The sequence below is a fragment of the Elephas maximus genome, chromosome 6 (genome assembly GCF_024166365.1).
Source record: "Elephas maximus indicus isolate mEleMax1 chromosome 6, mEleMax1 primary haplotype, whole genome shotgun sequence".
NCBI classification, from domain to species: domain Eukaryota; kingdom Metazoa; phylum Chordata; class Mammalia; order Proboscidea; family Elephantidae; genus Elephas; species Elephas maximus.
Window position 1 is genome coordinate 139938599 of NC_064824.1, and position 14851 is coordinate 139953449.

General features: G+C 45.1%; 1 protein-coding gene across 3 annotated transcripts in view; it reads left to right on the forward strand.

Annotated features, from left to right (window-relative positions):
- Positions 1-11079, forward strand: part of LRRFIP1 (LRR binding FLII interacting protein 1) — a 156807-nt gene extending 145728 nt beyond the window's left edge. The window contains exons 20-24 of one of the 3 annotated variants that reach the window (XM_049888541.1): positions 3871-3920; positions 6453-6570; positions 7474-7553; positions 9084-9188; positions 10200-11079. In XM_049888541.1, the coding sequence (XP_049744498.1) occupies positions 3871-3920; positions 6453-6570; positions 7474-7553; positions 9084-9188; positions 10200-10310 (464 nt within the window). In that variant the 3' untranslated portion in view covers positions 10311-11079. The remainder of the gene's footprint in view (positions 1-3870; positions 3921-6452; positions 6571-7473; positions 7554-9083; positions 9189-10199) is intronic. The other 2 variants (XM_049888542.1, XM_049888540.1) reach the window with 2 other exon arrangements.
- The last annotated feature ends 3772 nt before the right edge of the window (positions 11080-14851 follow it).

Here is a 14851-nt window from a genome sequence, read left to right on the forward strand (position 1 = left end):
CTGAAATGTTATAATAATACAGAACAGAGCAAAACATTTAGGACTGACGCCTTCAACTCAAAAACCTTGGGTATTTTTCAGCCCCAAACCAGAACTCGGCTACAGTACCTAAAACGTAAATCTCCCTTCAAAAATATGCTTAAGTATAATTGTAGATATATATAGGAAATAGGGAAAGGTAACTGAGACTTTTTAATTACAGGTTATTATTTCAAAATACGCAAAGGTTGAAAGCAATAATGTTTTTTGAGGAGTTTTTAAGAACTGTGTCAAGAATGCATTGCAGTGACGACTTTCTATAATTTTTAGTCTCTTTACTTACAGAAGACCTTACAACCTGAACCTGTCAATTTCCGGGCTCACCGGGACCCTGGAATGCCAATTCTGGGGGGTTTAGGTGGTTCCAGGTTCCTGTTCTGTATTGAGAAACCTTTCCTAGGAGACTGCGTTGTACAGTGAGTCCCCTCGGCCATCGAGTCAAGGGAACACAAGAGTGAGATTCATTCCAAATGTTCGGGCACCTGAAGGAAAGGAAGGAAGGGTTTTGTTTGTTTGTTGTGTTCAGAATATGTACTTGATCAGTGCAGTGATTTCTGGGGGAAAAATTCTTTTCCTCTTCCCCTTACTCCCTCTCTACTGCTCCCCTTACCTCAAAGACATACGTATTTTGGGAGATGTGAATGGCTCCCACTCTTCAGGTGGACTCAAGCCCAAGGTTACCGAATGTAGGGGGATGGTTCCCTTCTGCCCAGGCCCCTTGGGCCCTGCAAATAGGAGAAAAGTCTTCTCCAGCAACCTGTCCATGTTCTGCCTTCTGCAAGCACTGGAGTCCCTGGTGCTCCCTGGGTGGCACAGGCAGTTTGTGATTGGCTGCTTACCCAAAGGTTGGCAGTTCAAACCCACCTAGCAGCTCCATGGAAGGAAGGCCGGGCACTCTGCTTCGGTAAGGATTACAGCCAGGAAAACCCTATGGGGCAGTTCTACTCTGTAACACATGGGGTGGCCATGAGTCGGGGGGCTGACTTGATAACAGCTGACAACAGGAGTCCCTGGGGTGGGAGGCCGGCCTTGGGGAAGATGAAACTAATCCCTGTGAGGAAGGAGTACAGAAAGCTTCAGTTAGTGGGGTTCTACAGAGGCCTCACCTCCCTTTGTGGATGCAGAGGGAAGACGATGCTGCTTGTCGGTGGAGGGAAGAGACTGTGGCCCGCCATGGCTGAGATGAAGCCACAGAATGAAAAATACATTCTAGAAAATACGTTATTATGGGGTCTCTATGAGCAAGCCCTGGTGGCACAGTGGTTAAGAGCTCAGCTGCTAACTGAAAGGTCAACAGTTCAAATCCACCATTGGTTCTGTGGGAGAAAAGATTACAGCCTAGCAAACCCTATGGAGGAGTTCTGCTCAGTCCTGTAGGGTTGTTCTGAGTCAGAACCGACTTGACAGCGCCCAGTAACAACATGAGCAAGCTCCCTCCCCTCACTGAACATGGTCCTAGAACCTGCCTCTGGGATTTGTGAGGGTTAAATCCAGGCAGGACCCTTAAAAGTGCTGGCGTTCAACAAACTGCTTCTTGTTGCTGTTAGTGAACCTCGCTCTCCCCATGGACAGACAAGCTCCTGACGGGCAGACGGACCAGCCAAAGGGACAGACGTGGGGCATGTGGGCTGGGAGAACCCCAGTTCTCGTTTCCTGCCAGAGCAATTTTTCACAAAACCATTCTCATTTCATGGGTCACAAACGAGTAGAAGAAAATCGGTTGGAATTTGATATATAAAGGCCAGATTTAAAAAAAAAAAAGTAATCCTTTCACAATATTACTAAACTACCTTTAATCGCCAACTAACTTTAACCTCCCAGTATGAAAGATAACCCTAGATTTGGGACAACGTGACTTCATCTTCTAAAAACTGCAGTCACTGTCTTCAAATGACTAGTTTGTGTCTGTTTATAAACTGAATGTTACAGGCCCAAGAGACCAACGCTCCTGGCCAAGTTAAAACAGGCAGTGATAGATTTCCAGTGATCTCCTTAAGTATACGATACGTCCGTGAGGTGCCACCGCTTATCCAACTGAGTAGGCTTAATTTTGCTTCTTTTTCCATTTCCTTTCAACTGCTTCATTTTTGTTTTCTTCCTCAACTCTGGTTTAAAATTTCTCTTCTTTCAGAGTTTCACCCCTCTCTCTGTTTTTCATATTCTCACTACCGAAGGTCACGTTACCCTTTTTTTTTTTTTGGCTAGCACTGTTATTACATTTTAACATTATTTTCCATCGGCTATTGGGGATATTTGAAGTCTTTTAAAGAAAAGTAATAATAAAGTTGTATAGTAGATATGTGAGCTTCAAGATCACTTTCTGGTGTACTCAGTGTTCCTTGCGATGCCTGTAGTTTGTGTGTCTGAGAGTATGAAATATGTAAGATAAAAATGAAAATCGATATTGAATAAAAGAGCTGGGTTTATAACTACAATTTTTTGTTTGTTTGCTTCAGTTTGGGTGAGTTCATGGAAGGGAACAAATGAAATATCTGTTAAGAGCAACTTGATTGTATATAACTTAAAACGGACCTCAAATGAGCCATAAATTTAATTTACCTTATGTTTAAAATTTCCTGGTTTTCTTTTGTAATTCTGCCTTTCAGAATAACAGCGTAGGGTCTTTTCTTTGAAACAATTGTGAGAGAAAGTGTGTAAGTTAAATTAGAATGTCGATAGACTATTTTTTTAAATGAAAATGAAGATGCATTTTATATTATTATTTTCATTTCACATGACTGGTCAAGGTTAATTTTTTACTCCCTGAAGAATGTGGAACTAATTCACTCTAGACCGCAGTCCCCTCGTGAGCAAGAGCCTGAGGCCAGGCCCCACTTAGGGACCAAGTTAAATCTGGAAAGACAGCAGAGTGGTTAGGGGGTGCCCCTGAGGCTGGCTGCACCTCCCAACTGTAAGGCCTTAGGAAAGCTGTTTCGGTGCTCTGGGCACTGGGTCATCACCTGTAGAAGGGCACATGATATCCATGCCCACCCACGGGGCTTTGTGAGGGCAAAAGGAGTTAATGGGGTGCACCACCTAGAACAGCGCCTGGCACAGAGTATGGGGGCAACACGTGTCAGCATCTCCACCATCATGCCATCATCGTCCTGACGGTGTGGGATTTTGCCCAAACCACCAGCTCCTCCCCAGGTCTTGGTTTCCCATCCCTAACCTGAAAATTACGTCACAGAAACCGTCCCTTCAGAGACGTGTTTGGGGGTGAAGAGATGCTCACGTACATGCATCCTCACGCATCTGTGTAGAATTACAGGAACCTACGCTATCACTGAATTTTTTCCTGCAGAGAATGACAGCTTTGCGTAACTGTGTCAGCAGACATGTTGTTTACAGACTTCTGATTAGTCCATGTCCAGTCAGAACCCTGACACTGATGAGTATAAGAGAGAGGAGGGATATTTCTGGGGTGTAAGCTTGGGAAGGCAAGACTAGTTAAGATGCTGGGGCTACATCATCGTGATTGTAGGTGTGTTTGTACCTTGCTGACGATGTAAACCATAAGCCTGTGAGATCTTGTGTTGCAGTGTGGTTTCGCCCTAGAGTTCTTGCATGATAACCTAAAGTAGAAGATTAGCCTGTTTGCATGCACCCGGCAGCTGCTCCGGACGCGACAAGCATGTTCTGGGAGGTGACACACACTTCCTTGGCTGGCCTCTCCCCCAGTCCTGTCTGTGACCTCATTCATTGTGGTACGTGTAGAACTACCTTCATCATTAATTTCACTAACCTGATCGATCATTCTTTGGTTTAACAATGCACCAAGGCGCGCCGTACGCGGATTCATCTAAACTTGTGTCTCTCTGATTTCTTTAGATATTAGGTTGAAAAAGCTGATTGATGAACGGGAAAGCTTACTGGAACAGGTAACACTCTTTTCACGTTACATGATGAGTTCTCCACCTGAACGTTCTTGCCTCATCAAGAAACCCCTGACACAGCGTGCGTGAGAGTAATTATCAAGGCAGCCCACGTTCTTAGTCTTCTTATCTAAGTAGAACAGACAAGGGCAGTGGTGGCTCAGCAGTAGAATTCTCGCCTTCCCTGCAGGAGACCTGGGTTCGATTCCTGGCCGGGGCACCTCATATGCAGCCACCACACACCTGTCCATCAGTGGGGGCTTGTGTGTTGCTATGACGAACGGGTTTCAGCAGAACTTCCAGACTAAGACAGACTACGAGGAAAGGCCCGGAGGGCTACTCCACAAATCAGCCAGTGAAAACCCGGTGGATTACAATGGTCCAATCCACAAGCAATCCTGAGGACGACACAGGCCTGGGCGGCGTTTTGTTCCATTGTGCGTGGAGTTGCCGTGAGTCAGGGCCAACTCGATAGCAGCTAAAAAAGAACAAGTAGAAAATAAATCATATGAGCTTTAGTGAGGGCGTCTCAGAAAATTCATAGACACGAATTTGCTACGTTTTATTCGAAGTATTAGTTAAAACAAGTACTTGTGTGGAAGGCCTAGATGAGCCACTGAGAGGCAAGGACATTACTGAGTCATTCCAGACACCGCTTCTCTTATTGGTTCATAAAAGTCAATTCTGTAATCTCTCCTCCTAAGCCATCTCAGGTAGACGTAGGTCTATGTTATTTTACCTTCATTGCTCTCTGCTACCTCAAGAAATACTAAATAGCCCTATTTGGTCTTTTTCATATGTGGAATAGTTACTAGTTCATTCCACAAGACTTAGGAAACTTAATTCCTAAGTTTTCTTCATGCACCTGATGAAATGTGTTTGCCTTACTCTGTACAAGTCTGTTATGTCTTCTCTCAGAATTGGATGAAGCACTAAATATAGTGGGAGAAGTCCACTGAAGTTCCTGTGATATTTTCTAAAAATGTACTATCATAATTCCATGCTTATTTTCTTCAAGCAGCATATACTAGTGGGTCATATTTAATTCGGATCTACTGTGCTTGTGTGTAGGAGTCCTGGTGGCACGGTGGTTAAGAACTCGGCTGCTAACCAAAAGGTTGGCAGTTCAAATCCACCAGCCACTCCTTGGAAACCCTGTAGGGCGGTTCTACTCTGTTCTGTAGGGTCTCTGTGAGTCAGAATTGACTCAACGGTAGCGAGTTTGGGTTTTTTGGTTCTCGTGTGGTACGTGTGTTGGGTAGCAAGGCAGGTGATCACCTACAAACGATTCCTCATAAATCAGAACTTTTACCTGAAAAGGGCTTGGAGCACCTCCGTGAGACACCAGAAGGTTCTACAGCCGTGGCTGTTACTGTTACGTGCCCTTCCAACTGCTCTGTATACAGCCATGGCTGTTACGGTTATGTGCCCTTCCAACTGCTCTGTATACAGCCATGGCTGTTACGGTTACGTGCCCTTCCAACTGCTCTGTACACATTTGCCTGCTCTTGGAGAGAGGAGGGGTACGTAGAAGCCAGGACTCCCTGAAGGCTGACAAACCTGAAACTTGACCAAGCCCTGTGAGGAGGCACACAGGTTTGTCGGGGACTCAATTACAGTACTTCCGTGCCCTGGTGGTGTAGTGCTTAAGTGCTATGGGTGCTAACCAAGGGTTGGCAGTTTGAATCCACCAGGCGCTCCTTGGGAACTCCATGCGGCAGGTCTACTCTGTCTTATAGGGTCACTATGAGTTGGAATCAACTTGACGGCAGTTGGTTTGGTTTTTTGGGTTTGGTGCCCAGAAGCCTCCAGGTGGCCCTTTTTTGGCTTCTTAGTGAATAAAGCAAAGCTTGATAGCACGCTGATTTGATAACTTCTAGACAAGCATTTGCAAACAGTTAAGCACTCAACTACTAGCCAAAAGGTTGACGGTTCGAACCCACCCAGAGGCACCTCAGAAGATAGGCTTGGCCATCTGCTTCTGAAAAGTCATAGCCTTAAAAACCCCACGGAGCAGTTCTACTCTGCACAAATGGGCCACCATGAGTCGGGATTCGACTCAATGGCAACTAACAACAATAAACATTTTAAGTACTTTATGTACAATCTCCTCTTGAATTCAAGAGGAATTTGAACTTTAGAGAAATAACTTTTCACCCAGAGTTATAAAATAATTCATGCCTGATACTGTAAACATAACTCACTACAGTGTCTATTATACTAATTGATAGAGTTTTTTGTTTTTTACTAATTTTGGTTAATTTCTTTATTAAAGGGAGAAAGACTACCCTTCCTGCCTGCCTGGTGGACTGTAACCTTTTAGTCTATCTCTCTAATGCTTGTTATTATGTAGTCCTTCTCTCTCTGGTGCCATTAAGACACACTACATAGCAGCAAGGTGGGGGCCAATTATACATATGGGGTATTGGTTTTCATTCACACACTGCTTGCTGCTGTCTCTCTGATAGCCTCTAAGCTCAGCTTTTCAGCCTCATTTAGAATACACAAATGAACATATTTTACCCATGGTGTTTTCAGGTTAAGAAACTCAAAGGGCAGCTGGAGCAGAGACAGAAGAATGGCAAGCTAGACAGCTCACGGCCTGAAGGTGACGTCTTAGAAAACGGGACAGACGTGCATGTCATGGATCTACAAAGTAAATAGCAGCTCTCATGTGAAGTAAACACTTCTATGTGTGCTGTTCTTATGATATTTGTCTGGAGGAGAGAAACTGCCATGGCAAAGAGTACCCAGTATTCCCCATACCCGCCCCCCCCAAGCCCTTGAGTACAAAAGGGCAAAGGTGCTTCTTTATGGGACAGAGCCAAGAGGGGCAGGTGGCACACAGGGTGCTTCTCTGTAAGCCTGTGAAGTAAAGCGGGTGCCCCAGCGCACTCCAGGAGCCATCCTGTGAAGTACGGATAAAAACCACTTTCCCTGTGAGGGATGCAGGACTCTCTTGATCTGCTGATCGTATGGAAAAATTGAAAGGTATTTTTCTATGCCAACAAATTAGAAACAGGCTTCCAAAAGAAAACAAACCAGTTTGCTGTCGAGTCCACTTCGATCCATCACGACCCCATGTGTATCAGAGTAGAGCTGTGCTCCAAAGGGTTTCCAATGGCCGTGATCTTTCAGAAGTGGATCGCCAGGCCTTTCTTCTGAGGCATCCCTGGGTGGGCTTGAATCAGCAACCTCTCAGCTAGCAATCAAGTGCTTAACTATTTGTGCCACCCAGGGACTCCTAGAAGCAGGCTTAAGGGAGATAAAAGGAGGCCCAGTCTCTCTCTCCCCTCCTCCTACACCCCACCACTTCTTTGCCTTCTTCACTCATGGGTGCTCTCCTATCTGGGATCTGGGTCCCATGCAGAGGGGCAGGGATGCCCCCCCCAGCGTGGGAACGTGGCAAGAGAGCGCCATCTCCCTGTTCTGGAGCCACAGTCCCGAACGTACAGATTTGTAAGCTAATTATGAAGTAAGGCCTGGTTCCCGGTAACTGTCACTTTACCACTTTAAAGGCCTGAGACCTTAACAGATTTTCCTTCTTCTTTGCCTTTAGGGGATGCCAACAGACAGATCAGCGACCTCAAATTTAAACTTGCAAAATCTGAGCAAGAGATAACTGCATTAGAGCAAAATGTACGTGAACACTTTTGAGCAATAATGGCCAGCTAAACTGATGAACGTCTCAAGTTTGACTGGCTGGAAGTAGCCCCTGAAAGGCTGAGGACAAAGAGAAGCAGAGAGTTTTACAGCCAAAAGAGGTTCTGAGGGGGATGAGTTAAGGCGGCAAGTCTCTCAGTGTATTCCTTAGAGAGAGGAAACATAGAGAAAGGAGATAATTATTAGGGTTTGGCGTGTTATAGTATATACTGATCCTTTATAAGCAGTGGTTAGTTATAGGAAAAAGCTAATAATGGCTTGGAAGTTTCAATAAATTCATTCTTTAAAATAATTCCATTACTTTTTTAAATACGCTTCATGCTGGGACCTCCTCCCACCTGGATTTTTAGCCTTTTCTCCCCAGCCAGGCGTACTCTCCCTGGATTCTAAATTTGGGCCATTCCTGCCTCTAGCGTGTGGGCCCAGTGCAAATTGTGTCCTTACCCATTGCTGTCGAGTCGATTCTGACTCATAGCGACCCTACAGGTGAGAATAGAACTGCCCCATAGGGGCTCTAAGGAGTGCCTGGTGGATTTGAACTGCTGACCTTTTGTTTAGCAGCCGAGCTCTTAACCACTATGCAACCAGGGCTCCAGTTGTGTCCTTACCAACCAAAAACCTGTTGCCATGGAGTTGATTCCAACTCGTGATGACAGCATGTACGTCAGAGCAGGACTGTGCTCCGTGGGGTTTCGATGGCTGATTTTTCAGAAGCAGATTGCCAAGCCTTTCTTCCAAGGCACCTCTGGGTGGATTGGAGCCTCCAGCCTTTTGATTAGCAGCCAAGTTCATTAACCATTCACACCACTTGGGGACTCTGGCCTTACCAAAGGGGGAGGAAAAAACAGATATCCTTTCCCCTCAGTTGTGGGCATACGTAGCTGGAACTCTCTGAAGTTTTTATAGAAACAAAAACGCGAACAGCACCCAGAGAAAGCGTTTTGTGAAGCACAGGCTTTGGTCTCAACAGAGTTCAGGTCTTGAGTCGGCCTTTGCTCCTGTCTCTGACCTCACGCCCTTGACTGGAATGCCGCCCAAGTCTCCTCTTTTACTCTTCTTTCTATTATTTCCTTGCCTTTCCTCCCCGCTCTCCTCCCTCCCCACCCGCCACCCCCAGGAGAGATTAGACTGGAGCTGAGGGCCTGGTGGAACCTTTGCCGTACCAGCGTTGTTCTGCCTCAACTTGCCCATTGTGTAACAGAATAATCCCATAAAGGGGCGAGATGGAAGTGAGGGCAGCAAAGGGGTCAGCAGTGTGGGCACACCCTTCTAGATTAGGGTCAAAGGGAAGTAGGTCCTTAGAAGTGTGACTAAGAGGTCCTTCAACGTTATGAATGAATGACCTGCTTGGCTAGAACCCGTAAGATCCATAAATGCTATCCACAATTATTTGCGTGATGTATTTTCCCGTTTTATTACATCACACCCTTTTGATTTCAAATATGACAGCATATTTGGAGAAAGGGAACAGGCCTGTCAATTTATCCACGTGGTTTTTCCTTGTAGGTCATAAGGTTAGAGAGTCAAGTGTCACGTTACAAATCAGCTGCCGAAAATGCAGAAAAAGTAGAAGATGAGCTTAAGGCTGAAAAACGAAAACTCCAAAGAGAGGTAAATTTACTAGGCTGTTTCTAGAAAAAGAATGGGTAATGAATGATAATCCAGCTGGGAACCCAAAGGGAGGATTTATTACAGTTAAATCCGCTGCTGGGTTATTCGCTACGGTAACATCCCAACCCATTCAGAAGCGCCCTGTCGCTGTCAAGTCAGCTCCAACTCTTGGAGACCTGGTCTATAACAAAACAAAATGTTACCCAGCCCTGTGCCATCTTCGTGATTGAGTCCATTGTTGTGGCTACTATATCAATCCATCTCATTGAGGGTTTCCCTCATTTTTACTGACCATTTACTTAGCCAAACATGATGTCCTTTTCTAGTGATTGGTCTTTCCTGATGACATGTCTAAAAGTAAGCAAACCAAAGCCTTCCCCATCCTTGCGTCTAAGGAGCATTGTGTTTGTATTTCTTCTAAGACCGATTTGTCCATTCTTCCAGCAGCTAGGGTATATTAGATATTCTTGACCAACACTTTAATTCAAATGTATCAATTCTTCTTCTGTCTTCTTTTTTCATTGTCCAGCTTTTGCGTGCATATGGGGCAATTGAATAGACCATGGCTTGGGTTAGGCGCACCTTAGTCATCAAAGTGACATCTTTAAAACCTTAAAGAGGTCTTTTGTAGCAGATTTACCCAAATGTAATGTGTCACTTGATTTCTTGACTGCTGCTTCCAGGGACATTGACTGTGGATCCAAGAATGAAATCACTGACAACTTCAGTTTCTTCTTCAGTTGTTATCTGTCATGACAACATCATGAAGGACCGTACCGTACATAGCTAGGTGGTAATGGAGGTTTTTAAGTGAACCTGAAATCTTTGTCCAAAAAATACATACATACGTACATATACATGTACGTATGTGTGTATTTTTAGGATTTCAGTGGCTCCAAGTTAAAATGTACCTTTTAGCAGGACTGGAGTCTGAGCAACACAGAGCCCTGTTATGTGTGGAAAAAACACGTTCCTCAGAGCTCACAGCCTTTCTTTCCTCTTTGTTTCCAGCTTCGCTCTGCACTAGACAAAACAGAAGAGCTTGAGGTCAGCAACGGCCACTTAGTGAAGCGTTTGGAAAAAATGAAAGCAAATAGGAGCGCGCTCTTGTCCCAGCAGTAAATGCCAGCTCAGAACAGGAAAAGGGTCAGTGAATCAAGAACATTGTTTCATGAGCTTTTCTCTGTTCCTGTCTGGGACGTGCTTTTTCCCCCGCCTCACAGAGGAGAGCACCATGGTGAGCAATGGCTGTCTGTGCTCCCAGCCCTTGGTTTACTGGGAGCCGCAGTCACCCAAAGCCTCTGTCTGTAGACCCCAAGCCACGCGGGGCCAACACTCAGAACCTGCAGGTGACCAAATAAGCACACTGGGCCTCACACAAGCTCTGTATCTGGATGGCACGGCAGCCTCTTAACGCCACTTCCAATGGTCATCCCGTGACAACTGAGGTGGGACTTGGTTTTCTGTTCATTGCGTCTTGCTGAAAATTAAGGGGAAATGCTGCAGTGTTGGGACTTCCTTTCATAGCAGAACCTACAATCGGAGCGACTTCAGTAGTATCTCTTAGTCTACGCTTTTCATACACAAAACACTGTAGAGCCACAAGCCATTACCAAGCAAACTCTTTCACTGGAAACAAGGGGATGGTCTTAGAAGTAAAAGTGACCTTAAGAAGACTCTTTACAGGCAACAAATGAAGCTTTTCTAAGGGATTTTTGCATCTGTTCGATTATAAGAATACTTCTTTTCAGGGTAATTAGGCAATAGTTTCACTGAAAATGACTGCTTTTCATTTGCATTATTTAATCCTTATATTTGGAATTGAAGTTGTTAACTTCTTTTAAAGAATGTACTATTAGAAAAATTAAAAAAATGAAATGGGAAAAGAATTTAGCAGTGTGGTCTTTTTTTTTTTTTTTCCACTGAGGAGGAAGGTCTTTGTTTAACTAATTTATACTAATCACTTTGTATATTTTAGGTCATCTTTTTATTTCTCATGCATATCAAACAACACCTTTTCCTGTTTTTTTTTTTTTTTTTTTTTTAAAAAAAAGATACATTTGCTGCATCAGTGCACTTAGAATGACAGGTAAGCTGAAGAAGTAGGAGACCACAGGAAGGACAGTTATGATATCTCCAAGGACAAAAGTAAGAAAGCTTGGCTACTTAAAACACAGACTTTTGATGGGTTTTTGTTTTCTTATTCACATATGTTGTGTTTCAGATGTGGCTGGTTAAGCATGCCATCCTTTCAGGATATTACCAAATGCAGGCCAACACAGATTCATCCTAAACTGTACTTTGTGTTGACACTTTGAGAACGCTCGCACAGAGGACATGGAGTTCCATGTATATAATTAAGAAAACACTTCCAGCAGAGCACTGGGGTCCACCCCCAGCAACACGTCCATCCAGGATGTGTAAGGCTGAACCTCCTTGGGTAAGAGAGAAGGTCGTGTCTCCTTGTGCCGAGGGTATCGTACAGTTCAGACCTTCTTGAGTACCCCGCTAGATAAAATCATCCACTGCCTAACCCACTCGCCAGTGCCTGAGACCTGGTGCTGCTGCTGCCCATTCAAAACCAACGTTGTCATACCGAAGCCCACCTTGCGTTGGTCCCGTGAAATCCCCAAGTCTCCCCAGCAACGTGGAGAACAATCACAGGATGATTTGTTTTAGGGGATTGCCAAGTTTGAAATTGTACTTAGTAAGGGTTAAGAGTTCCAAGTTCTGTTAAAAATACAGCCTGTCAACTTAGGTCCAGTCAGACAGCAAAGACCACTCAGTAATTTGACCAGGGAAAATGTAATACAAAGAATGATCAGCCTGTCACAAGGGATTGACTCTACAGAAGCATGAGAGAGAAGAACTCGAAAGAATGCCTTAGGGTGAAGGGTAAGACTGTACACAACACTGGGGAGGTCAGCACAACTTGACCAAGGCAAGGTCATAGGAGCTTCACAGATACATCCAAACTCCCTGAGGAACCGAGTTACTGGGCAAAGGGCTGGGGACCATGGTCTCAGGAGACATCTAGCTCAATTGTCAGAATGTAGTTTGTAAAGAAAATGTTCTACATCTGACTGTGATGTGTAGTGTCTGGGGTCTTAAAAGCCTGAGACTGGCCATCTAAGATACATCTACTGGTCCCATCCCTGCTGGAGCAAAGGAGAGTGAAGAAAACCAAAAATACAAGGGAAAGATCAGTCCAAAGGACTAACGGACCACAACTACTACAGCCTCCGCCAGACTGAGCCCAGAACAACTAGGTGGTGCCCGGCTACCACCACCTACTGCTCTGATGGATCACAATAGAGGGTCCTGGACAGAGCAGGAGAAAAATACAGAGCAAAACTCAAATTCACAAAAAGACCAGACTTGCTAGTCTAACAGAGACTAGAGAAACCCCAGAAGTCCTCAGTCCTGAAGTCACTCCCGAGGCTCACCCTTCAGCCGAAGATTAGACAGGTCTATAGGGCAAACAGTAATACATGTGGGGAACATGTTACATCATTCAGTCATGCATACGAGACTAAACGGGCACACCAGCCCAAAAGACAAGAAGGCAGGAAGGAACAGGAAAACTGGACGAATGGAAATAGGGAACCCGGGGTGGAGAAGGGGAGAGTATTGACACATGGCAGGATTGGCAACCAATGTCACAAAACAATCTGTGTAGTAATTGTCTAATGAGAAATTAATTTGCTCTGTAAACTTGCACCTAAAGCACAAAAATAATAATAAAAATAAAAATGCCCCAGGGCTGAGAGAAAGAACCCATGAAGGGACAAGATTGAAAGTGGGTCCCTCCCGTCCCACAAGGCCACGACAGGCCTCACAAGAGAGAGCAGAGCTGCCACCCACTGGGTAGCAGAGAAGTGACCTGGGTTGCCAGGCCAGAAATCAGGTACCCATGGACTGAGGCTGGCAACCAGGAACCCATGGGGCAGAAATGGCGAGCCAAAGCACACCGGGCAGCCCCGGATGCCATAGGAACGATGGTGCCACGGCCTGTCTTGCTGGCGTGCACCTCTGTGAACAGCCTGCCCCCTGCTTGCTGCATTCCTCTGTCTGCCAGAAGACCTCCATCACCTCTGGCTGGTCCCCGGGCTCACCAAATGCGAAGCAGACCCCTCTTTTCTTGAGCAAAGTTGTCCTGATCGCAGCTGGGTTTGTTTCCCTTAGCATCTGACCCCCCCAGACCTCCTTCCCCCAGTGTGTGGCAATGTAAAAGAACCCCACAGACCTGGGTAGGAATACTGAACTAGAAATAGTTCAACCTTTATTTTACCAATCCCAAAATCCCAAGAGGTTCGTATGCTATATTGGGATGTGAGAGAGAATGAAGGGAGAGGGTTTCAGGCTTGTTTTTCCCCCACATCTAGCCTTCTGGACCACCACCACCACTTCTGCAGGTACTTGTGAAGACAGCACCCATGATCTGGCTCTCTGCGGCTTTGAACAGATCAGATCCTGCCATCAGATCCATTGCTGGCCCCTGGGCAAGGGTGCCCTCTCTCTACCACTCCTGCCTGCTTGGATTTTCTTAGTCCGTCTCAGCCAGGCTGGAATTTTGTAGATACTAAGTGCAGTAGTTCTGTACCTGGTTTTGCAAAATGTGGGGTTTAAGATAATGTGGCTTAATATTTCCATATCAAAACCTTTAAATCCACTATCTTTTTAAAATCTAGATATAATTCAATTCAGACACCTTAAAAAGAACAACACGATTATCACTCCTTCCTCCCGTGGACCATTTGGGCAGTCTGTGGGCTGGTGGAAAAAGATGTCTGGCTTTTGTACATGCAATATAAAGTAAAAGATCAGACCCAGGGGGTGTGCCTTTAGTACTAAGGTTTAGCCAAGTTGAGATTCAGGAAGTAAAACATGGAAGAATTCAAGTGAACACATTAATATTAAAGCAGTATGGAGCCCTGGTGGCACAGTGGTTAAGGACTCAGCTGCTAACCAAAAGGTTGGTAGTTCTGACCCACCATCCATTCTGCAGGACAAAGATGTGGCAGTCTGCTTTCACAAAGACTACAGCTGTGGAGACCCCATGGGGTAGTTCTATTCTGTCCTACAGGGAAGCTATGAGCCGTAATTGACTCAACAGCAATGGGCTTGGTTTCTTGCTCTCTTTTTTTTTTTTTTAAGGGCAAACTTGGAAACAAAATACGTGGGGAGTGGGATTTAGCAGACCAGAAAAGGTAGCTGGGCAGCATGAACAATGAAAGAAGTAAAGCCAAAGGAAGACAGAGTCGCCAGAGCAGGTGTCTCATACCTCAGAACCTTTGCTGTTAGAAGCAGATGTCTTTACTGTGATTTTAAATATATATTTAATATTTCTGTTTGCACCCCAAGCGCCTAGTTGTGTGTATGTAGGTCCATGATTTTATTAAGAAAGGCTTTGTGAATTGTCTGGAAGATGGCCTCTCTGGATTTTATTATAATTCACTGAATATTGATCAAGTGCTTCCATCAGGTATCAAGCACTGGGGTAGGGCAGTTCTGTTCCAGTGGGGAATGCAGATGACACAGCTGTAACAGTAAATAATATTGCAGACAGTGAACAGTGCAGTGAAGAAGATGACCCAGGTAGTGGGATGGAGAGTGAGCTAGTACATGTGTGGTTCAGGAATGAGGGCGGGGGACAGGGTGCT